Source organism: Humulus lupulus, chromosome 6, assembly GCF_963169125.1.
Source record: "Humulus lupulus chromosome 6, drHumLupu1.1, whole genome shotgun sequence".
Classification (NCBI taxonomy): Eukaryota; Viridiplantae; Streptophyta; class Magnoliopsida; order Rosales; family Cannabaceae; genus Humulus; species Humulus lupulus.
This window is the reverse complement of record NC_084798.1, coordinates 161,582,970-161,608,677: the sequence shown is the minus strand read 5'-3', so window position 1 is coordinate 161,608,677 and position 25,708 is coordinate 161,582,970. Positions and strand designations below refer to the sequence as shown.

Below are 25,708 nucleotides of genomic sequence, written 5' to 3'. Positions count from 1 at the left end.
ACGTGAGCCGAGTGTTTTGGGTATTTTCAGAAAAATTACAACACTTGCAAAATAGACAATGAAAATGTAAATACTATCTAAAGCCTAAATAAGATCATCTATCATCATTATTTGGGCCTTCAAAGTAATCTTTGTCCACTTCCTCCTTTATCCATTTTAATTTTGAATTAAAATAACTTTAATTATCTTAAATTAATTTTAAAAATAATTTAACTTGAGTTTTAAAACCCAACATGTTATTAGGCGCAATTTGAATTTGGACTCAAAAAAATTAATTCAAAATAAATAATTTTAATGGGATTAGTGAAAAGCCCTAATGGATAGCATGCTCCCAATTAGGGTTTTTGGGGAAACCCTAATTTTTTGGGCCACTGGGGTTCGACAACCCTAGCATCATGCGCATGGAGGAGGCTCGACACCAAGTGCTGTGTGTAAGGCTCAGAAGAGGCAGGCGGGGCTTTTAGGAGCTGCCTGGTAGTGCATGCTGGGGTCTCGTGGTGCTCGGCTGGGGCCAATTGGCCTTGCTACGTAGGGCTAGGGAGGAATATTTGAGTAATTTTTAAAAAATATAGAAAAATAAATTACAAAAATCCTATGCCCCAAATGACGTATATTTTTCAGATCTGGAAAAATTAACAACAATTCCTAAACCCAAAATACCATATAATTAACGACTCTTAAGAATGCATATTATACCCACACAACAATTAATGTATGCAGAGTTTAATGATCGTTCTGGTACCAATTGTTGGTAAATGTTTTACCATATGCGCAGCGGAAAGCATTGGGGGGGGGGGGGGGGGGTAGGCCTAGAGATTTCAAAAAAATATATATTTAAACAATCTTTAAATAATCGGATCCATTAATATGCAAAACATTAATCAATGAGAAAGAAAAAGATGAGGATTTACCAGTTGTAGAACAATCAAGAATCCTTGCTATAATTTAGTAACTCCAACGAACATCCAATCCAAAGAAGCCTTTTTAATACTCAAACACGATCTTCCAAGATGTATCTCTACACCTCAAGATGTGTGTGGGAATGTAGAGTAATGTGTGACAACCCGAAAATATATAAGACCAAAATTATGCAAAAAATTAAACACTTTTACTTTACTTTATCTTATCGAAATTCCATATAAAAAAACTTTAAAAAGTCGTGTGTGAACACTTTTAGTTTAGCATACTTAAATACAAGTAATTGTCCCAAAGAGTTATAAAATAGTAGTTATCCCAAAAGTCATATCGAGTTTCAACTTTATCTTTTAAAAATGGCGATCCATCAAAACCATCCCAGATCAGGCAACATGTACATATCCACAAGGAGACTCTGACGCTCACCATTCCATCTTGCTCTTACCTTCAACATTAATAACTAGGTAAGCAACAAAGCTTAGTAAGAATAGACTTACAACACAAGTATACTAAATCCTGATAACGAGATGACCTAAGGTAGTTACCACTGCCGGTCACTATGTATTGGATAAGTTCCAAGCCTATCACACAATTTTCACAAATAATAGCCATATCAGAAACTAAAACTTTGGTTGTACCTAACAACCAATTTCACACATATCATAAAACCTGCACTCAAAACAATCCCAAAACATTCAAAATATATAATTACACAATTTAATCAATTCAAACAAACATAAAGGATCCTGGCTCCAACCCGAATTCACTCTTAACGCCCTGGCTCCAACCCGGACTATATTACCACTGCCCAGGCTCCAACCCAGACCATTTCATTTTTGTCCTGGCTCCAACTGAGAGTATGTCTTACCCTCGTCCTGGCACCAACTTTGACATTATCTTACCATGCCCTAGCTCAAAAAAAAACTATATTTTACCATGTTCTGGGTCCAACACAGACGGTATTACACTAAGCTTTTGGCTCCAACCCGAACCCACTTACCATTAAGTTGTTGAATGCATAGGCATTGGAAAGGTGATATCAAGAATATCCTGGTCTTAATGATCCAAACAAAACTAGTGTAATCTACTACTACAAGCACACACTAGTATATTCATGTTATAGGCAAGAAAGGTAAAGGCTAACTTACCTGGATTCCTTAGATTCCAGCAAAATCATTAATACCGCTAATCGTTTTCCCTTGGCAGTTACTGTAATTAATACAGTTACTCGGATTAAAATATGGAAAAAACTTATAGCTAATATTCTATAATAGTTGTACTCAATCAATACTCATAGACTCTATACAGTACTCTCCTACACACTTCATATTGTATAAAGGTCGAATCTTCATTTTGGTCTTTAAATTAGTGTAGGAATCCGTCCCAAAGTAACATGCTCTCCATACCATGTGAATTAATATTTCTTTGTACAGAAACTATTTTATTTGATACTTATGTACTATTGTTTAGAATCAAAAGAGTTAACAAAATCTCTTTTTAGAAAAATAGAAGGGAAATTGGACCCTTAATTTATTCAAATGGTAAAAATCTTATTTCATTTATCTCAAACTGATTTAGATTAATTTAATATCCTATGTCCTTAATTAATTTCATAAAAAGAACAAATTTCAATTTTTCGCATTTTTTATTTTTTTAACTTTTAATTGAGCGATAAGAGTCTATTTTCAAACCTTTCCCATATCTCGATTTTTTGGCTAAAACCCCTAAAATTGTTTCCAATTATTCCTTGCCATAAGAGCAGGAGCTAGGAAAAAACCTCGTGTCAAAACTCGTTTTAGGTTGGGAGAACCAACCTCCCAAATACTTCATTTAGTTATGGTCAGTATTTTACATTTTCCATATTTTAGGGTAAACTTTACAAATTTATTTCTCCTAAACCGTAACGTATTTTCATCTAATATTTTACAGGGACATTTATACATATATATAATATCGTCCTATAAAATTTCATAACTTTTAAGATAGTATAACGCACTCATATATTTAATGAAATCTAGGCAGTGCATGCTGCCCAGTATTTTTTTTTTTTTTACAGATTTGCATCACAACGCCAAAAAATGCATAACTTGAGCTTAAAAATACCATTTTATGATTTTCTAAAGCCTAACATCAAGTAATCTAAAATTTCTACACAAATACATAATTTATTTTCACAAAAAGAGTTAAAAAAGAGCAGTCTGACCCATTGGAAGTTAGACCACGAATTTTGGTAGCATGCATTTTTACTCACAACAATATTACCAACCATTCTAGCATAAACCTAGGCCACAAGCATGCATGCAAATCATCATACCAAAATAAACCCATTGCTACATGCCAAATGAAGGATTAACCACAAAAACTAAACATGCAACTCGGATTTACCAATCATACATAAAGTTAACCAAAAATTACAAGATTTTTACCCTTTGTTGTTCTAGGTTTTGGGTTATTGTTCTCCTAAGTTTCGAATCCCCCCACTAGCTTCCAATACCTTTAAACCTTCTCCAAACACCACAAGGTCAAATTATATCACAAGAAAAGGAGGAAATAATAGATAATGATTGACATCTCAAACCCTAAAGAAATTACCTCTTTTGGTGCTCAAGGTTGCATGCATGCACTTAAAGGGGCTTGCACGACTTGGGGTTGCTCTTTGAACCTCTAGACCATAGAACCATGGACAAGAATGAGTAAGATCAGAGAAAAAATAGGAGATAGAGGTGTCATAGGATCGACATGTAGAAGGAATAGAAAAGGTGGATCTTTTTTTTTTTTTATTAAAGGGTTTACCTTATGAGAATTCGAAAAGCTTTGCCTACACCACCTTTCTTTCCTTCTTGGCTTATGGGTGCTCTCCTAATCTTGGAGCTTGCATTACCATGGGATAAATGTGATCCAACTCCGAGAAGAATGGTAGAGACATTCGGCATAAAGAAAGACAAGAAGAAAGAGTGAAAGGTGTTACCTTGAACTCGGTTTCGCTTAGAGTTGTTAACAAACTCAAATGGAGTTTCTCCTTGGGAGAGAAAGAGGGAGAGACGAAGTGCGAGGGAGAGAGAGCAACTCTGATTTTTTTCAAAGTTGGAAAATGAAAAGAAAGGAGAGGGAAGGAGTGTCTCGGTTTTGGGAAGGAAAGAAGGAAGAGGGAGTGTCTTTGTTATTTGATTGGTTCTAGACTAACTAGGAGTAGGGTTTCACTACTTTGCATGCATGAGTGACACCTCATGCATTTCAACTCCCCCCATTGGTCGAACCCTACACTCATTTATTTATTTTTATTTCTATATATGTATATATATATTAAAACTAATACCTCAAATAATGTCCAAAACTAGCTATTACCCAAAAGTGGTATTGGTGCCACTAAACCACTAACCACTAATACTTGGGGTAAGATACTAACATATGGTAAAGTTAAAATGATAGAATAAATGTTACACCAATATTTACATGTATCACATTTATTTAATTTTTTCCCAAATAAATTTGTGGAATTATTGATTAGAAAATTTTCACCATTTATGCTTAATTGATTGGAATTCAAACCTCAAGCAATTTCTTAAAAGTTATTGCCTTAACAATAAATTCCCCAATTGCCTAAAAATATTATTAGGCCATAGTATTTTTTTCTATTTTATTTAATCTGAGACTTTTCTCCCATTAAGGTTTACCCCTTGGTCCAAGACAAAGTTTTTATTTGCGAAACGACTAGAACATTCACCAGATCATCTTAGCAGCTATAACAAATCACGAATTGTGTCAAATTCATATACTATTATTAAAAATAATATTTCACAAAATCTTTCACCGACCCGGACCGGCTACTAGCATGTGTTAAAAACACAAGACATCACAATACCTACAATTTATAATAGTTTTGTCCTCGTAACTCAAAACGAGTGGGGATACAACTTACGCATCTTGGCTTCCATCTCCCAGGTCACCTATTCAATGTCATGTTTACACCACTGCACCTTCACCAAAGTTATCATTTTTTTCCTTAACGCCTTGTCTTTTCGATCAAGAATATCTACTAATTTTTCCTCATAACTCAGGTGAGGATCCATGCTAAGTTCCTCGTAACTTAGCACATAGGTGGGGTCGTTCACGTACTTCCTCAATGTTGACACATGGAACACATCGTCAGCTCTATATAACGTGGGGGAAAGGGCTAGTCGATATGCCACCTCCACAATACCTTCCACAATTTCAAATGGTCTGATTACCTAGGGCTAAGCTTGCCCTTTCTCTCGAACTTCATGGCCCCTCGTAGTGGAGCTATTTTTAACAATACTTTGCCCCTACTTCAAATTCTAAAGGTCTCCATCGATGATTGACATATTTACGTTGTGGATCGATAGAGGTCTGTAACCTCTAGCGGATCGACCTAATGTCCTCCATAGCTTGGTCTACTTCTTCTGATCCCAAGAATTTTCTCTTATCGGCCTAATGCTAGTGGATTAGAGATCGACACTTTCTCCCATATAGTGCCTCATATGGAGCCATATTTATTGAGTCGGGGTAGCTATTGTTGTAGGCGAACTCAGTTAATGGAAGTTTTACACTCTGTGAACCTTGAAAATCCAACACGCAAGCTCTCAGCATGTCTTCCAAGGTTTGGATAATTTGTTCGCTCTGTCCATCCATCTTTGGATGGATGGCAGTACTAAACTGGAGTTTAGTTGCCAATCCAATTTGAATTTTCTTCCAAAATGTTGATGTAAATTGTTAGTCACGATTGGACACTATAGAGATGGGAGCACCATGTAGTCGCACTATCTCAACAATGTATAAGTCTACCAACTTATCTGCACTGTCCGTTATCTTAATGGGTAAGAAATGAGTGAATTTGTCAATTTGTCCACAATAACCCAGATCGCATCATGCCCTTTTAGAGTGTGTGGTAACCCGGTGACAAAGTCCATGGTGACCATCTCCCATTTCCACTTAGGGATATCTAGCAGCTGTAGTAACCCTGCTAGTCGCTGATGCTCTGCCTTGGTTTGCTGACACGTCAAACTGTGTGCCACATATTCCACTACATCTTCCTTCATTCCCATCCACCAATAGTATCTTTTTAGATCCTGATACATCTTATTTGTTCCCAGATGCAACGCGTAAGGAGTATTATGAGCATCATAAAAGATTTGTCTCTTGATCTCCTTATCATCAGACATCGTATTCTACCCTTGTAACCCAACACTGCATATTTCGAGATGTGAAACCCTAGTTGCATGTCTTTCTTAGTCAAATGCACGAGCCATTGGATCCATGAATCTGCGAGTTGTCCCCCTTGGATTGCTTCCATGATCGTGGGTTGCACTGATAAATTTTTTAATCTACCCACTACTATTTCCAAATCCAATTTGGAGATATAGGTTTGTAGTTCTTGGGGGTATTCATTCATTGTCATTTCATACGCCATTGGTTGCCAACTCAACATATCAGCTATTTTGTTAGCCTTGCCTGGATGGTACAATATATTGCAGTCGTAATCGCTAAACAATTCCAACCATCTCCATTGTCCTATGTTTAACTCTTTCTGATTGAAGAAATATTTCAGACTCTTGTGGTCCGTATATATGTCACAGTGGATCTCATATAGATAGTGTCTCTAGATTTTTAATGCAAACACTACTACCACTAACTCCAAGTCGTGTGTTGGATAGTTTTTCTTGTAATTTTTCAGTTGTCGAGAGGAATATGCAACCACCTTCCTGAGTTGCATTAATACGGGGTCAAGTCCCTGACCTGATGCATCACTGTAAATGGCATAACCCTCTGTGCCTCTTGGGATAGTGAGCACTAGAGCAGTCGTTAATCTGGTTTTATCTCTTGGAAACACTATTTGTACTTGTCTGACCACTCAAACTTGATGTTCTTCTGGGTCAGTGCAGTCATAGGCGTCGCTATTTTGCATAAATTCTCCACAAAGCGCCTATAATACCTCGCCAAACCCAAGAAACTACGACCTTCCTATGCATTTTTCAAAGCCTTCCATTGTCTTACCACTTCGATCTATCCGGGTCGACTCTAATTCCATCTTCTGACACCACGTGCCCTAGGAAATACTTACTTGAGTCAGCCAAAATTCTCACTTGGAGAATTTGGCGACAAATTCTTCTCACGTAATCGTTGTAAGATCAGTTCCAGGTGCTTGGCGTGTTCTTCCTGGTTTCGCAAGTATACGAGTATATCATCTATAAATACTATCAATAATTTGTCCAGATACTCACCCAGTACCCTTTGCATAAGTTCCATGAATGTCACGGGTGTATTAGTTAGTCCAAGAGACATTACCAAGAATGCGGTATTGGGAATATTCGATTCGTTCACCTTCAATTGGTGGTAACTGGATCTTAAATCGATCTTCAAGAATATTGATGCTCCCTACAGTTGGTCATATAGATCGTTGATTCTGGGCAATTGGTACCGGTTCTTGTCGTTACCCTGTTAAGTTCGCGGTAGTCTATACACATCCTCATGGAGCCGTCTTTCTTTTTCACAAATAATACCAGGGCTTCCCATGGAGAATAACTTGGCCGTATAAATCTTTTATCCAGGTAGTCTTGTAGTTCTTTGAGCTCCGTCGGTGCCATCCGGTATGGTACCTCTGAAATAGGTGCGGTACCTGGAATCAACTTGATCTCGAACTCAACTTCTCGGTCTAGGGGTGTCCTTAAAAGAAGGTCAGGAAACACTTCCAGAAATTTGTACACCACTGCTACCTCGGTTGGTTTTATCTTAGTCTCTCTATCCTTGTCTATTACGTTCACCAAGTACCTGATACATCCATCGTCAAATAGTCTCCTTGCCTTCGAAGTGGAGATCATAGCAAATTTCTTCTCTGGAGCCGTGCCTTGAAACACAAATTGTTCTTCCCCAGGTGGATTAAAAGTAACCTTCCTATGTTTGCAATTCACCACCGCTCAGTATTTGGTTAGCCAATCTATACCAAAGATAATAACATATTCATGTAAAACTAATACTAACAAGTCCACCATCAATTCTCGACCTTCTACCTAGACTTGTACGACTCTAACCCAAGACCGTACCAATATGTCCTTTCTCGAAAGTAAGGATATACTGCATATAATTGTCATACGCTCTAGTTTTCTATCTATATTTTCAACAAAGGATGCAGCAATAAAAGAATGAGATGAACCAGTGTCCATCAATGCATATGTTGAGTTATTAACCATAGGAAGCAGACTTGACACCATGTCAGAAGTCCCAGCTCCTTTATCACCCTGGGTGAGTGCGTAAACTCGCAATGCAGCTCCAATTGGATTTGGTTGGTCTTTCCCTTCCATCTGACCAAGATTAAAGCAATGCCTGGAGAAATGTCCATGTTTTCCACAAGTGAAGCAATTACTGTTGTTAAATTCACCTGGGTGGCATCAGTTGCATTTGTTACATTGTGGCCAATAATTTTTCTCTCGCCTTGATAGTTTATTGAAGTTTGAACTTCGGTCTGGCGGATCCATTCTTCGTTTGTTATTCCCACCATTGGAAAACCTAGAGCTCCCTTGAGTATTGGTCTTCCCCATACTTCGATTGCTTCTGGATGCAAACCTCGTAGAAGGTATGCTCTGGTTATTAGAGTATCTTCCTTGGTCATTTGAAACATATGCTCGTTCTTCAGCTCTGTAGGGCTCCTTATTCTCTTGTACTAACCATGATTCTTGGCGGATTTCTCGCTCTACGACTTCATCATAAGAATCCAGGCTGGTCATCCCAGTATCCACGAACTGAGCTATCTCTCTGTTTAACTCCTTCATGAATTTATGTACCCGGTTGGATTTAGTGTTTACCAGATCCAAAGCAAATCTTGAGAGTTGGTCAAACTTGCACACGACTCCTGTACACTAGATGACCCTTGTACCAAGTAGGAGAACTCAACCACTTACCGATCTATCACTATTTGGTTATAGTATTTAGCATTGAACAAGTTTAAAAATTATGTCTATTCCAGCTGTGCAGCATTACACCCCTTCTTAGCGATGTCCCACCAAATCCAAGCATCCTTTCTCAACATATACACCGCACATATCACCTTCTCTCTTTTAGTGGACTCAACAAAGTCAAAGATCCTTTCCAGCACACTAACCCATTCTTCTGCCATTAGGGGGTCCGAAGTCCCTTTGAACACGGGTGGGTTTTGTCTACCAAACTGTTCAGAGATCGATGTTGGCAATTCTGCTTTGGGTGAATCCGCTAGCAGATTTACTCCTACTGGTGGGTCTTCTTGTGATGGTGCTTCCTATTGTTCTAGAATGTCTTCCTGGGCTGCTAGGGGTGCGGGGTGTTTATTCACCTCCGGAAGTGTTTGGAACAATGTCTCAAACGTTTGAGCATTCACCGCATTCTGCTTATGTAAAATCCTTTTCAGGTCCTCCACCTGAGCAGCCAAATCTGGTTTCGGATGTATTCCTTGTCCACGACCTCTTCCTCTGCCTCGGTCGTGACCTATATCTTGGCCATCTGCCGCTCTCTACGTTGGGTCTTATGGAGTAACAACTCGACCTCCCCTTGCATGAGTGTTAGAAGTCGTCTCAAGCCCCTATACAACATTTATAGTAGGGAAGATTACTAACATAAAAATAACTGAGCATACAAGTTTTTTTTCTCACACACGAAAAACAATAAATGATGTACAACTCAAAACAGTTAGTCATAACATTCAGGGGTACAACCTAGAAATACAAAATGATCATGGCAGATTATGCCACGAAGTTTTAGTTAGCAGAACTATAAATACAAAAGAGAGCCGTAACTACACGTTAGATTTCTACATACGCCTGCTACAACTATACAAAATTCTGCAACGTAGTAGGTTTGGAAAGTCTTAGTATCAACAAGACTTTCACAGCAAAAATCTCATCCATCCTATCCATTAGCACATCGAGCTCTATATCGGTATCCTCGTGGGTCTGATCGGGATCTATTTCCTTGCCTCAAGATATGTCCTCATCCAAGGAGATAGACCAATCTATTGTCCAAACTCTATCTCAATATGCATACGGAATTCATCCCACATGTCATACACTAGCCTCCAACGTCTGTGTCGAAACCATATCTTTGTCGAGCCTCTCAGGCATGTGCTGACATATCTCACCCTGAGTCATGCAACTGTGTTAGCCCTACCAAAGACCAATGTCATGTGATGTTTCGATCGCCAAATGGCACGCCGATGCTTCTGATTGTACTTAAAGTGTCGAGGATTCTCATCGTTAAAGAGGCTGTAGTAATCGATCCTGGGCATATGGATCATGGGTAGGTCCTCTATCATAGAGTCACCTATCTTAGTGTAATGACCCACTAATCTAGACTATTTGGACCATTAATGAAACTATACATAAAACATACATTTTTACGAAAATACCATAATTTTATTGAGTAACCTGTAAAATTAGAGTTACTTACAAATAAATAGAATACTAAGAAGGATATGGGATCCCATTGTCTTTAAAAACAAAACATGATTTAAAATAAAAGACATTACATAAATGGTGCGGAAAATACATGTAAAAAGACATAAAACAGAAACTACATCCTCGAATCGAATAACGCTCGGCCCCTTGACTCCATTCACCATCGATACACATCCTCTAAGCGTCACGAATCTTTCCGCCTCTAAAGCTTATTTCCTGCACATAAACAGAAAGGAATGAGCCTAATGCCCAGCAAGGAAAAATCTAACACATAGTCATACACATCAATTTCATAATAATGTAAAGACATATCATAACACATAATACACTTATTATAATGGCCATTATTACTTGGGGTCCCATAGACTAAACAAGCTTATGCCCATGAGATTAGTGGGGTCCTACCAGCTAAATAGGCATATGCCCACAATCTTTTTGGGGTCTTGTTAGTCAAATAAGGCATAAGCCCAAGCCTACAACAAACACATGTATAACATATTCATAACATATCATAACATAACACATAAGATAACATAAACATAAACATATAGATTCTAGCCTATTTTCCTTACCAAAGTTACCGGGATATAATGGACTGAGTTAGGACTTTTGGAACACTCCTAAAACCATATGAGAAAGAGTGAGTCTTAAGAAGAAGAAGAGATGAAAATGAATAGGAAGACTAAACCATTAAAAGAAAATATGCTTACCACAACTTATGTGCTTAAGAACTTGGATTCCCTAACCAAAATAAGAATGAGGTTAGGAAACTGAGTAGAAGACTAAGAGAAGGGAAACATAACATAAATCAAATGAACTAGAGTTTCGGGTTTACCTCAAAGACTTGCAAGATCAATCTAACCACAACCGAAATACTAACGAATCTCACTTCCCAAAGTGTTTGATAAGCTTATGATGTTTAAGCTTATGATTTTTCCCCAAACCAGGTGTTTACACTCTCACACTTACTTAGCACTAGCAGCTTCTGAACTTAGAGTAAAAGGTGAAGAAATGGCTGGGTACTAGGTCCTATTTATAGAGTTTGGGAATGAAAATATCGTGATTTTACTTGAATAAAAATAATGACTTTTTAGGTGAAAATCATTTGAATAATCGTTCAGCAGAGGCTGAAGACTCGTTCAAAAGATGCTGGACTGTTGAAGGAGTTTGAATGGCTGAAAGGAAAAGAATTCAAAAACGTTTGAACATATGCTGGAGGAGGCGATATATCGCCTGGGCCAGTATGCCCGAGGCCAACTCCCACGTTGTCTCTCGTTCAAAACTATTACTCCATAAGACTTTGACTATAGGAAAGCTCTTGGACCGTAACTACTTCATCCCTCTATCAAGGATGCTAACCGGTCGTTCCTCGTAACTTAAGTCTTTCTGGAGCGCTATGGTATCGTACTTGAGGACGTGAGATGGGTCTGACACATACTTGCGTAACATCGAGATGTGGAAGACGTTGTGACTATCGGCTAGTGCTGGCGGTAGAGCTAGTCTATACGCAACTGGTCCCACTTTATCCAATATCTCAAAAGGACCTATGAATCGGGGACTGAGCTTGCCTTTCTTCCCGAACCGCTTGACACCCTTCATAGGAGATATCTTCAGGAAGACTTGATCTCCAACTTGGAACTCCACATCGCGTCGCTTGGTATCCGCATAGCTTTTCTGTCGGCTTTGAGCAGCAAGCATACACTGTCTAATAAGCGTTACTGCTTCTTGTGCTTGTCTAACAGCTTCGGGCCCTAGAAGCTGCCTTTCTCCTACCTCGTCCCAGTGCAACGGTGATCGGCACCTTCTTCCATATAGCAACTCATAAGGTGCCATTCCGATCGTCGACTGGCAGCTGTTGTTGTATGAGAACTCGATCAGTGGTAAGTACTTGTTCCATGATCCTCCGAAATCAAGTACACATGCGCGTAGCATATCCTCTAAGATCTGAATCGTACGCTCAGACTGCCCATCTGTCTAAGGATGGAAAGCTGTACTAAGGCTTAACTTAGTACCCATAGCTTGCTGTAAGCTTCTCCAAAATCTTGACGTAAATATTGATCCTCTATCTGACACTATCGTCTTGGGGATTCCATGCAATCGTACAATCTCCTGGATGTAGATGTCTGCATGTTGGTCTGCCGTATATGAAGTCTTAACAGGCAGAAAATGAGCCGACTTGGTTAGTCTATCTATGACTATCCAAGCAGAATCATGCTGCTTATTCGTCTTTGGCAGACCCGTCACGAAGTCCATGGCTATATCGTCCCACTTCCATTCCGGTATGCTAAGCGGTTGCAATAATCCTGCAGGCCGTTGATGCTCCGCCTTCACTTGCTGGCATACAAGGCACTTAGATACATACTCCGCTATGTCCTTCTTCATCCCTGGCCACCAATAGACTGCCTTGATGTCATGAGTCATCTTGGTAGACCCTGGATGAACCGAGTATGGGGTGCTGTGCGCTTCTTCTAGGATCGTCTTCTTGATACTCTGATCGTCTGGCACGCATACCCGATCCTTATATCTCAATAAACCTTGACTGGATATTGAGAAATCTGTAGTCTTGCCTTCTCTGACTGCATCCGTGTATGCTGCTAGCGAGTCATCATGTCTCTGACCATTCCGTATGTCTTCTAGCAGATTTGATTGGATAGACAAGTTAGCCAGCTTGCCTACAACCATTTCGATTCCGGCACTGATCAGCTCCCGCTGTAGCGGTTTTTCTATTCTGGATAAGGCTGCTAAGTTCCCATAGCTTTTCCGGCTGAGTACATCGGCAACTACATTTGCCTTTCCCGGGTGGTATAGGATTTCGCAGTCGTAATCCTTTACTAATTCTAACCACCAGCGCTGCCTCATGTTGAGCTCCTTCTGCGTAAAGAAGTATTTTAAACTCTTGTGGTCCGTATAAATCTCGCACCGTTCTCCGTAAAGATAATGGCGCCAGATTTTTAACGCAAAAACCACCGCTGCCAACTCCATATCGTGAGTTGGATAGCGTTGTTCATACTCCTTTAACTGGCGTGAGGCGTAGGCTATCACCTTGTCATTTTGCATCAACACGCATCCCAATCCTAGCTTTGATGCATCGCAGTAGACAACGAACTTATCGTTGGGTGTTGGGACACTAAGTACTGGTGTTGAGCAAAGCTTATCCTTAAGCAACTGGAAGCTTTCCTCACACTTATCATTCCAGTTAAACTTTTGTTGCTTCCGGGTCAGGTTGGTGAGTGGAGTGGCTATCTTAGAAAAGCCCTCTACAAACTTTCTATAGTAACCTGCTAGCCCTAAGAAGCTTCTTACTTCTGATGCGTTCTTTGGCTTAGGCCAATCCTTCACGGCCTCTACCTTCGATGGATCTACTGCAACTCCATCTTTTGATATGATGTTCCCGAGGAAGGCCACTTGTGAAAGCCAAAACTCGCATTTCTTGAACTTCGCGTAGAGTTGGTGCTCCTTCAATCGCCTCAAAATCATCCTCAAGTGTTCCTCGTGCTCCACTTCATCCTTGGAGTAAATTAAAATGTCGTCGATGAACACAACGATGAATTTATCCAAGTAGTCTTTGAAGACCCTATTCATTAAATCCATAAACGCGGCTGGCACGTTAGTAAGACTAAAAGACATAACGAAGAACTCGTAGTGTCCATAACGAGTCCTAAAGGTTGTCTTAGGAATATCTTCTCCCTTTACCTTGAGCTAATGATACCCGGACCGTAAATCGATCTTAGAAAATACAGTGGCGCCTCGGAGTTGATCAAACAAATCATCAATCCGAGGTAGCGGGTATTTGTTCTTAATTGTTACTTTATTCAGCTCACGATAGTCTATGCACATGCGCATACTTCCGTCCTTCTTCTTCACGAATAGTACCGGAGCTCCCCATGGTGAATGACTTGGCCTAATGAAACCCAAGTCTAGGAGTTCTTGTAGCTGTGTCTTTAACTCCTTGAGTTCCATAGGTGCCATCCCGTATGGTGCCTTAGAGATAGGCTCGGTGCCCGGTACTAATTCTATCGTGAAGTCTATTTCTCTAGTTGGCGGCAATCCTGGCAAGTCATCGAGAAATACATCTGGAAATTCTTGTATGACTCGAACATCTCCAATCTGAAGTGATGTCTCCTTCTCCACATTCGTGATGCTGGCTAAGAATGCTTGACATCCTTTCTCCATCATTCTCTGAGCTTTGAGAGATGATACTAACGGGGTGCGTAGTCCTGAAGCTTGTCCCATGAAACATAGTTTCTGGCCGTCAGGAGTATCGAATGTCACCTTCTTGCGTCTGCAGTCGATCGTTGCGCCATGCCGTGCTAGCCAATCCATGCCTAGAATGACGTCGAAGTCTTTGATCACCAGCTCTATCAGGTCTCCTTCTAGTTCCTTGTCCTCAATCTTGATTGGTATGCCTCGTACAATTCGTGATGATAGAACTACTTTGCCCGAAGGCAACTCGGTTGCAAACCTAGTTCTAAATCTTTCGCTAGGTTTGTCTAGTTTATCTATCATTCCTAACGAAATATACGAATGAGTGGCTCCCAAATCAAATAATACATGACATAATTTATTGAGGATGGAAACCTGACCTGTGACCGCCTTGTTGCTAGCATCCGCCTCTCCTTGGGTTAAAGCAAAAACCCGAGCAGGAACCATCTTTTCATCCTTCTTTCCATCTGGCTTTTGCTGAGGACAATCTTTCTTGCGATGCCCCTCTTGACCACAATTGAAACACTCCTTGGTGTTGGCACGGCATTCTCCGGGGTGCTTCTTCTGACATTTGGCACATGGCGAGTATTCCACGTAGCCCGACCTATTTCCCTCATTATTTGGTCGTGCCCTTTTATTGTTGTCAGCTTGCTTGTTGTCAGGATGCCTTCTCTTCTGTCCGTTACCGTTGCTGTTGGACTGATTGTTGCCGCTATTGCTAGACTGATTGTTGTTCCGACTGGCCTGAGGTTGGCTCTGCTGTTTGGGTTCAGGCTTGCTAGCTTCTTCTTTGCTTACGTTGGCCTGCAACCTTTCTACTTCAATTGTCGTCTCGAGAACGTCAGCATATGAAGTGTTTCCCGGGTTTGCTAGCTTCACCCCCATCTCGATCTTTGGTCGGAATCCTCTCACGAATTTGTTCACCCTCAGATAATCGGTTGGAACTAACTCTGCCGCGAACTTGGCTAAGCGGTCAAACTGACGAGCATATTCCGCCACTGTTAAATTCCCTTGCTTCAGATTGGTGAACTCCTCAACTCTCGTAGCAAGAACCACTGAATTGTAGTACTTCTTGTGGAAGAGCTCCACAAATCGGGTCCACGTCATGGTGGCAGTATCGTGGGATTGCTGGACCAAATCCCACCATATCCTGGCATCTTTCTTGAGTAAAGACGAGACGCAGGATATGCGGTCAGCATTACTGAGGTTCATGTGGGCTAGGATCGGCTCCACATTCCTTAGCCATTCTTCTGCTTCAAAGGGGTCCATAGTCCCTTCGAAGTTCGGAGCGTGCTGCTTGCGGAACCTCTCGTACACTGGCTCCATGTGCTGTACAAGATATGGAGCGTAGTTCGTCATAGGCCATCCCCCATATGGACCAACTTGTTGGGGTGCTGGGGCCATTTGCTGTGGTTGCGGCTGCGGCTGTGGCGGAGGCTGAGGCTGAGATTGAGCCTGTTGGCGTTGTTGCTGCAGAAGTTCCTCGACCTGCTGTCGCAGTCTGGCAATCTCTGCAGTGTTGTCAGCTGGCTGTGCCGGCGCGTTGCAGCGAGCAGTAGCACGCACTCCCCTTCGGCGAACAGTAGGAACCGCATTGGTCGCTGGAACATCGTTGGAGGCGTTTCCATTGGTGCGTGCAGATCTTCGGAGAGACATCGTAGCAGAGTTCTAACAGTTGAAAGAAACATGTTAGAACTTTTCCTAATAGGCTCTAAGGCAAAAACTTATTCTAAAACAAACATATCTCGGACCTATTTATTATGACTTCTTATGAAAAATTATATAGGTCTTTATTTATAATTAGAGCGGGTTTCTATACTTAGAAAAACAAGTCATCTTTATTTTCTAAGTGTGTTTCTAATCATCCTATATGACTTAATTCTCAGGCTCGAAACTTATCTTTGTTCCAAAGTTAACCATATTGAGGGAGGGCTGGGATCAGTAAAATCGTTCCCACTACTAAGGCCCCCTAACTCTCAATAAGGAAACCAGGTTCATTGATTTGTATCCACCCTCACCGAACTTAGTCATTATTCATTTTATTTAGTTTTTATTATGATTGCGAAAATAGAATCAAACTCACACATGATATTCAAATAGCATGTTATTCATTTGGAAAAAAACAATTTCACTTATTACAATCAAAAGTAAATAAAACAAATAAAAACTACTAATCTAAAAATCGGGATCTTCTACATCCGATCCGTCATCTAACATATCATCATCTATTTGTTCATAATCATCATTGTCATGAGCATCAAAACGTCCTATAGAAAGGTTGGTGAGAATCCTATTCTTTTGCTCATTGGTGAACTGAAACTCAATTTTTGCGGTGAACCTAACTAAGAGGAAATAGTATCTCATTGCTAAGGGTAGTTCATCCTCCTCATGCATCTCTTCCCATATCTCTTCTAATGCTGCTATTACAGAATGAAAATCTTTAAACAACCTAATTACTAATACATATTGCTCCGTTGATCTTAACATTATTTGTTTAGCCTCTTGAAGGCCACCTATCTTTTGGTGAAACAAAAGCAACCTTCGAGTAATCCTTTCTAGGGCTCCTACGGTGTTTCTTGGCTCCCTTATTCTTTTTAAGGCCTTAATGGCTCGAATATCTTGGTAGGTTAAAGCTCCGTTCATTCTTAACTGAAACATAAACACTAAAGTTGTTAGCTATACACATAAGTAAAGTAACTTGTAACTTAAACACTTACTTGGCGGTCCGATTCGGAGCTTTGAGCATGTGTATCGAGTAGAACTTCATGCGAAGGAACCGTTCGCTCTGATACCAACTGTAATGACCCACTAATCTAGACTATTTGGACCATTAATGAAACTATACATAAAACTTACATTTTTACGAAAATACCATAATTTTATTGAGTAACTTGTAAAATCAGAGTTACTTACAAATAAATAGAATACTAAGAAGGATATGGGATCCCATTGTCTTTAAAAACAAAACATGATTTAAAATAAAAGACATTACATAAATGGTGCGGAAAATACATGTAAAAAGACATAAAACAGAAACTACATCCTCGAATCGAATAACGCTCGGCCCCTTGACTCCATTCACCATCGATACACATCCTCTAAGCGTCACGAATCTTTCCGCCTCTAAAGCTTATTTCCTGCACATAAACAGAAAGGAATGAGCCTAATGCCCAGCAAGGAAAAATCTAACACATAGTCATACACATCAATTTCATAATAATGTAAAGACATATCATAACACATAATACACTTATTATAATGGCCATTATTACTTGGGGTCCCATAGACTAAACAAGCTTATGCCCATGAGATTAGTGGGGTCCTACCAGCTAAATAGGCATATGCCCACAATCTTTTTGGGGTCTTGTTAGTCAAATAAGGCATAAGCCCAAGCCTACAACAAACACATGTATAACATATTCATAACATATCATAACATAACACATAAGATAACATAAACATAAACATATAGATTCTAGCCTATTTTCCTTACCAAAGTTACCGGGATATAATGGACTGAGTTAGGACTTTTGGAACACTCCTAAAACCATATGAGAAAGAGTGAGTCTTAAGAAGAAGAAGAGATGAAAATGAATAGGAAGACTAAACCATTAAAAGAAAATATACTTACCACAACTTATGTGCTTAAGAACTTGGATTCCCTAACCAAAATAAGAATGAGGTTAGGAAACTGAGTAGAAGACTAAGAGAAGGGAAACATAACATAAATCAAATGAACTAGAGTTTCGGGTTTTCCTCAAAGACTTGCAAGATCAATCTAACCACAACCGAAATACTAACGAATCTCACTTCCCAAAGTGTTTGATAAGCTTATGATGTTTAAGCTTATGATTTTTCCCCAAACCAGGTGTTTACACTCTCACACTTACTTAGCACTAGCAGCTTCTGAACTTAGAGTAAAAGGTGAAGAAATGGCTGGGTACTAGGTCCTATTTATAGAGTTTGGGAATGAAAATATCGTGATTTTACTTGAATAAAAATAATGACTTTTTAGGTGAAAATCATTTGAATAATCGTTCAGCAGAGGCTGAAGACTCGTTCAAAAGATGCTGGACTGTGAAGGAGTTTGAATGGCTGAAAGGAAAAGAATTCAAAAACATTTGAACATATGCTGGAGGAGGCGATATATCGCCTGGGCCAGTATGCCCGAGGCGACCGTGCATCGTCTCGTGTTTTCCGTATCTTCGTGCTGTGATATATCGCCCCCTATAGCTGCGATATATCGGCACACGCTGAATATTTAAACACGAAATTACACATTTTTAGCTAAGTTTGAATGGAGTAAACAGCCTTGACTAAGCCCTCAACGTACTCAAAGCTGCTGAATGACCCTATAACATTCAAACTTTACTCCTTATTAAATTTAATCCTCAAAAATACTTAATCCTTAATCACCATTCATAACATGTGCTTAAAATCCTATTGGTTGATGTCTAAACCTTATAATATAATAAATATAATCCTCAATATCAGTCACATTAATCAAACCTTAGGTTATACTTAATATTCTTAAACTATAGATTAAACTTAGAAAATCTATAAGTACTACTATGAGTGTCCAAATAATTCCCGGTCTGAACCAAAAATCCACAGTAACAAAGATAATACTATACATACTATAATACTACTAAACAATTAGCTAAGTAAAGTTCTTGGACTCTACACTTAGGCATCTTAGCAATAACCTACAATTTATAGAATCTCTGTTAATTAAAACAAGTAAAGTCAAGGATTCTAAAAGACAATAATTACAGTTAGTGTCGGTCTATCATGCAGAGTGTGCATGTGGTTTTTTTTACAGAATTGGCTCAACTTGAGCTCTGATACCACTTGTGACAACCCGAAAAATATACAAGACCAAAATTATGTGGAAAATTAAAAACTTTTACTTTATTTCATATTATCAAAAATCTATACAAAAAAAACATTTAAAAGATCGTGTGCGCACATTTTTAGTTTAGCAAACTTAAATACAAGTAATTATCCCAATGAGTTATAATATAGTAGTTATCCCAAAATTCAAATCGAGTGTTCAACTCTTTCTTTTCAAAATGGTGATCCATCAAAACCATCCCCAGGTCGGGCCACATGTACATATCTGCAAGCAGGCTCCAGCGCTCACCATTCCATCCTTCTCTTACCTACAACATGAATAACTAGGTAAGCAACAAAGCTTTGTAAGAATAGCCTTACAACACAAGTATACTAAATCCCGATCACGGGAAGACCTAAGGTAGTTAACACTACCAGTCACTAGGGTATTGGATAAGTTCTAACCCTATCACACATTTTTCCCAAATAATAGCCATATCAGAAACTAACACTTTGGTTGTACCTAACGACCAATTTCACACATATCATAAAATCTGCACACAGAAAAATCCCAGAACATTCAAGATATATAATTACACAATTTAATCAATTCAAGCAAACACAATGGTTCCTGGCTCCAACCCGGAATCACTCTTAACGTCTTGGCCCCAACCTAGATTTTTTCTTAGCATTAACTGGCACCAACCATGACTATATTGTACCATTTTCTGGCTCCAACCCGAATGGTATCACACTAAGGTTTTGGCTCCAACCTGAACCCACTTACCATTAAGCCGCCGAATGCGTAAGCATTGCAAAGGTGATATCAAGCATACACTAGTCTGAATGACCCAAAAAAACTAGTGTAATCTACTACTACAAGCACACACTAGTATATTCATGTTATAGCCAAGAAAGGGAAAGACAAACTTACCCAGATTCCTTAGCTTCCAGCAGAATCCTTAATAGCGCTAATCATTTTCCCCTTGCCAGTTACTATAATTAATACAGTATACTTGGATTAAACTATGGCATATACTTATAGCTAATATTTTATAATAGTTGCAATCAATAAATACTCATAGACTCTATACAGTAGTTTCCTACACACTTCATAATGTATAAAGGTCGAATTTTCGTTTCAGTACCATCGGGATCGCTCCCAAAGAAACATGCTCTCCATATCGTGTGATTTAATATGTCTTCATAAAAAAACTATTTTATTTGATACTTATGTAGTCTTGTTCAGAATCAAAAGAGTTAACAAAATCTCTTTATAGAAATATACCATAATTGTTTCCTCATTTATGCTCTTTTTGAAAATAAGGGCAATTGGACCCTTAATTTATTAAAATGGTAAAAATCATATTTTATTTATCTCATACTGGATTTAGATAAATAGGATAGCTTGTGGGTCAAATGGGTTAATTGCATTTATTTAAAGGGCGTCCGGATTGGGGATTATGTTTTGCATCAAGATACTAGCTGGTATTGGAAAAAGCTAGTTAAGGTGAGCAAGTTACTGCCTGAATCTGATATAAATGATGCTGTTTGTAAGGGGAAAATTAAACTGAACAAACTATATTTGCACTCTATTTTTGGTTCCCCTAGAACAAGTATGAAGAACATTTGGTGTAAACTCTCAGTGCCCAAACACAGGTTTATTCTTTGGCAGGCTTACCACCAGAAGCTGCTTACCAGAGATCTTTTGCATCACTGCAATATTCCAGTTATCTCTCAAAGCTGCCCGGTTTGTGAGACTTAAATGGAGAGCCATGCTCACCTATTTTTTGACTGTCTGTTTTCTAGGAAAGTGCTTCAGGTAGTTGCAAAATGGCTGGGGAATCTTATGTGGCCTAGGAACTTCCAGACTTGGTGCTGCTGGCTGGAAGAGCCTAGTAAAGATGATATGTCTCGGGTTGTTGCAGCTTCATTGGCTGCTTCAATTTACTTTATTTGGTAAAACAGAAACAAGTGTTGGGTGGAAAGCTGCTGTTTTTCAGTGGCCTATGTTGATGATCTTATTAGAAACTCAGTTAAGGCTAGAGTTAATAATCTTAGTCGTAGGAGGAAAAATCTGACTTTGAGGGAGAAACTAATGATACATTTTTTCTCTAGATTGTAATTGAGGGGGAGTTTCTACTCCAGCCTGTGTTTGTAGTAGTTGGTTTATCAATATAATTTTCCATTTCTTGATAAAAAAAAAACTGGATTTAGATTGATTTAACATCCTTTGTCCTAAATTAATTTCATAAAAAGAAAAAATTTCCATTTTTTCGAATTTTTAATTTTTTGGACTTTTAATTAAGCGATAAAAGTCTATTTTCAAACCTTTGCCATTTCTCGAGCTTTTGGACAAAGCCCTTGAACATTTTTTCACTTATTCCTTGCCATAAGGAAATGATCTAGGAAAAAATATCGTGTCAAAACTCGTTTTAGGTTGGGAGAACTAACCTCCCAAAACATCATTTCGTTATGGTTAGTATTTCACATTTTCCATATTTTAGGAAAAATTTACAAATTTATTTCTCTCCATAACATATTTTCCTCTTAACTTTTACAGGGATATATACATATATGAACTATGGTCTTATCAAATTTAATAATTTTTAGAATAATATAACCCACTAAAATATTTAATGAAATCTGGGCAGTGCATGCTGCCGAGTATTTTTTTTTCTAGATTTGCATCACAATTCCAAAAATTCCATAACATGAACTGAGAGCCAAAAAATCTAGGCAAAGTTCTACACTAAACAATTAATTTTCACAAAGAGAGGCAAAAAAAGTGCAGTCTGACCCGTTGGAAGTCAGTCCACGAATTTTGAAAGCATGCATTTTTACTCACAACAATATTATCAAGCTTTCTAGCATAAAACTAGGCCACAAGCATGCATGAAAATAATCATACCACATCGAACAAATTGCTACATGATATATGAAGGATTAACCACAAAATTACACATGCAACTCAAATTTACCAATCATACACAAAGTTAACCAAAAATCACAAGATTTTTACCCTTTATTGTTCTTTGTTATGGGTTGTTGTTCTTCTAAGTTTTGAATCCCACCACTAGCTTCCAATACCTTCAAACATTCTCCAAACACCACAAGGTTAGATTATATCAAAAGGAAAGGAGGAAATAATAGAGAGAGACTCACATCTCAAACCCTAAAGAAATTACCTCTTTTGGTGCTCAAGGTTGCATGCATGCACTCAAAGGGGCTTGCACGACTTAGGGTTGCTCTTTGAACCTCTAGACCATAGAACCATGGACACGAGTGAATAAACTCAGAGAATAAAGAGGAGATAAAGGTTCCATATGGTCGGCATGTATAAGTAAAAGAAAAGGTTGATATCTTTTTTTTTCGAATTCAAGGGTTACCTTTTGAGATTTTGAAATCCTTTGCCTAAACCACCTTTCTTTACTTCTTGGCTTATGGGTGCTCTTCTAAGCTTGGATCTTGCATTACCATGGCAGAATGTGATCCAACTCAGAGAAGAAGGGTGGTGACATTTGGCATAAAGAAAGACAAGAAGAAAGAGTGAAAGGTGTTACCTTGAACTCGGTTTCGCTTAGGCTTGTTCACAAGTTCAAATAGAATTTCTCCTTGGCAAAGAAAGAGAGAGTGTCGAAGTGAGAGGGAGAGGAAGAGACGTTGATTTTTTTCAGAGTTGGAAATGAGAAGAAATGAGAGGGAAGGAATGTCTTGGTTTTGGGAGGGAAATAAGGAAGAGGAATGATCTTTGTTATTTGATTAGTTCTAGACTAACTAGGAGTAGGGTTTCGCTACTTTGCATGCATGAGTGATACCTCATGCATTTCAACTCCCTTCATTGGTTGAAGTCTACACTCATTTATTTATTTTCATTTATATATATGTATATATATATATTTTAAACTAATACCTCAACTAATGTCCAAAACTAGCTATTACCCAAAAGTGGTATTGGTGCCACTAAACCACTAACCCTTAATACTTGGGGTAAGACACTAACATATGGTAAAATTAAAATGACAGAATAAATGTCACAGCAATATTTACATGTATCATATTTATTTAATTTTTTCCCAAATATTCTTAATTGATTGGAATTCAAACCTCAACCAATTTCTTAAAATTTATTGGCTTAAGAATAAATTCCCCATTTGTCTGAAAATATTATTATGTCATAGTATTTTTCCTATTTTATTTTATTCAAAACTTTTCTCCCATTAGGTTTACCCCTTGGTCCAAGACTAAGTTTTCTTTGTAAAAAGACTAGATCATTCGCTAGATCATCACAACGGCTATAACAAATCATGAATTGTCTCAAATTCATATAATATTATTAAAAATACTATGTTAAAAAATATTTCACCGACCCGAACCGGCTACTAACGTGTGTTCAAAACACGGGATGTCACATAATGGTAGGAAAATTTCTGATTCAAAAGATGTACTCAACTCATGAGATTTCGGAATATGAGGTCTGAGACGGTTTATTAGGGATATAGATAAAATAATACAATATATTTTCCTCTCTGTTTAAAAGACTTAGAATTCTCTAGAATCTTGTTGAAACTAATTTTTATAAGATAGATTTATAAAAGAATTAATTAAATTCAAAATTTAAAATTCAATTTATAAATCATTTATTAAATAAATAAAAGAAATATCCAAGACCCAGTCTTGGATCTAGTCACAATCCAATCACAGTGGCTGCACTGTAATTAGAGTGTAGCATATCCAAATTTCAGGGATGTGTCTTAACAAAATTTATTTAATAATTATTTAATAAAAATTTATTCAAAAATATCTAAAACTGATAACTTATCTTATCATATTAATTAAGGAATAAATATCATTTCAAATTCAAAACCAATTTGAATTATCATAAATATCTCTTCACATTAATTAAATAAATAAAACTAATTAATTCAAAATTAATTATCTTAATTATTTAAATGTTATTTTTTAAAATGTAGATTTTATTTAAACAATAATTTTCAAAAATTATATTAATTATATTATTAATTTTAAAAATTAATATATTAATTAATTAATTTATATAAATTACATATTTGACCCTAAAGAACAAATTTCTTCAAAACATGTCATTTTCCTTATTTTTTAAATTTCAACTCTTACCTTGAATAGTGTCAATAGAGTCATCTCGATGACCTATGGACCTATAATTTCAAGCTCCAATAAATTTATATTAGTAATTAAAAATATTTAATATAATAACTTTAATTTATTAATCTCAATATTTTTCCACAAAAAATATGAGACTACACACTTGTAATTATAGACATTTACTTATTTTGTACTTTTAAGTATAAAAAGTACCCATCGATTTAATTACTACACATCATTCATCCTCTACTAATGGTTCATAATTAAAGTAGAAATTAATTATCATTTAACCTCTTTAATTATATCTTATTTTCTTAAGCACCATTAACTTTACTAGTGAAAGTTAATTAATGAATTGATTTATGAATTTGAGCTCAATAACCTTTAAGTTACAAAAGTCAACCCTTAAGAGAACTATTATTCAATTCTTCTAAAGTTATAGATTCAATATATGTACATTATGTCCCCAGCCATTTACATCAATGAGTTCCCAAAACAAAAGTTTTCAACCTAATCATTATTGACAAACCATAACGAGTGAATCAAAGAATTCATATGACATAAAGAGGAGTTCATAATAACATCAGGATTAAGATCAATTTGTATATGATCATCTTATTGATATGTTAAATTAATAATTATAAATTAAACGGTATTATTAAGTATTAATAACTTATCGGGTCTCGTTCATGTATAACCACTTTATACAAAGTACCTCTACTAAGATGTCCTACTACATCAGTAATCCTAATCTAGATTACATGTATTAATAATACTAGTGAACCGTACTTACAGTATTTAGTCAGAAGATTCCATATAACTTTGTTTTACTACGAATTATTTAATTTTTTTCCCTACAATCTTATTTATCTCGTACCAATACAAGATTGTAGTCACAATATTGAATTTGAGAATTTTCTGATATTTCATATAATATTATTCTAATAATAATAATAAACAATAAATATATGCAACAAATTAATTTCAATTATTTATTTCATAAAATATTGTTCAGTACATATGCTTTATAGGGCACTAATCCCAACACAAGTGAGCAACCAAGGCTCTTTTTTTTCTTTTTAAATCTATGTTGGCCGAACCCTAGGTCTCAATGATAAAAGGGAACTTTCCCAAATTTAATTCTCATTATTTTTTCCTTTGAATTAAAGGAAAAGATATCAATAAGTCAAATAGGG

General features: G+C 37.5%; 1 protein-coding gene across 1 annotated transcript; it reads right to left on the bottom strand.

Moving 5' to 3' along the window:
• Positions 1 to 6,999: 6,999 nt before the first annotated feature.
• Positions 7,000 to 8,699, bottom strand: LOC133785623 (uncharacterized). The gene is made up of 4 exons (XM_062224842.1): positions 8,362 to 8,699; positions 7,969 to 8,253; positions 7,434 to 7,824; positions 7,000 to 7,287 (listed from the first exon to the last, which is right to left on the bottom strand). The coding sequence occupies exons 1-4, from the start codon at positions 8,697 to 8,699 to the stop codon at positions 7,000 to 7,002; spliced, it is 1,302 nt and encodes a 433-aa protein (XP_062080826.1).
• Positions 8,700 to 25,708: the final 17,009 nt, after the last annotated feature.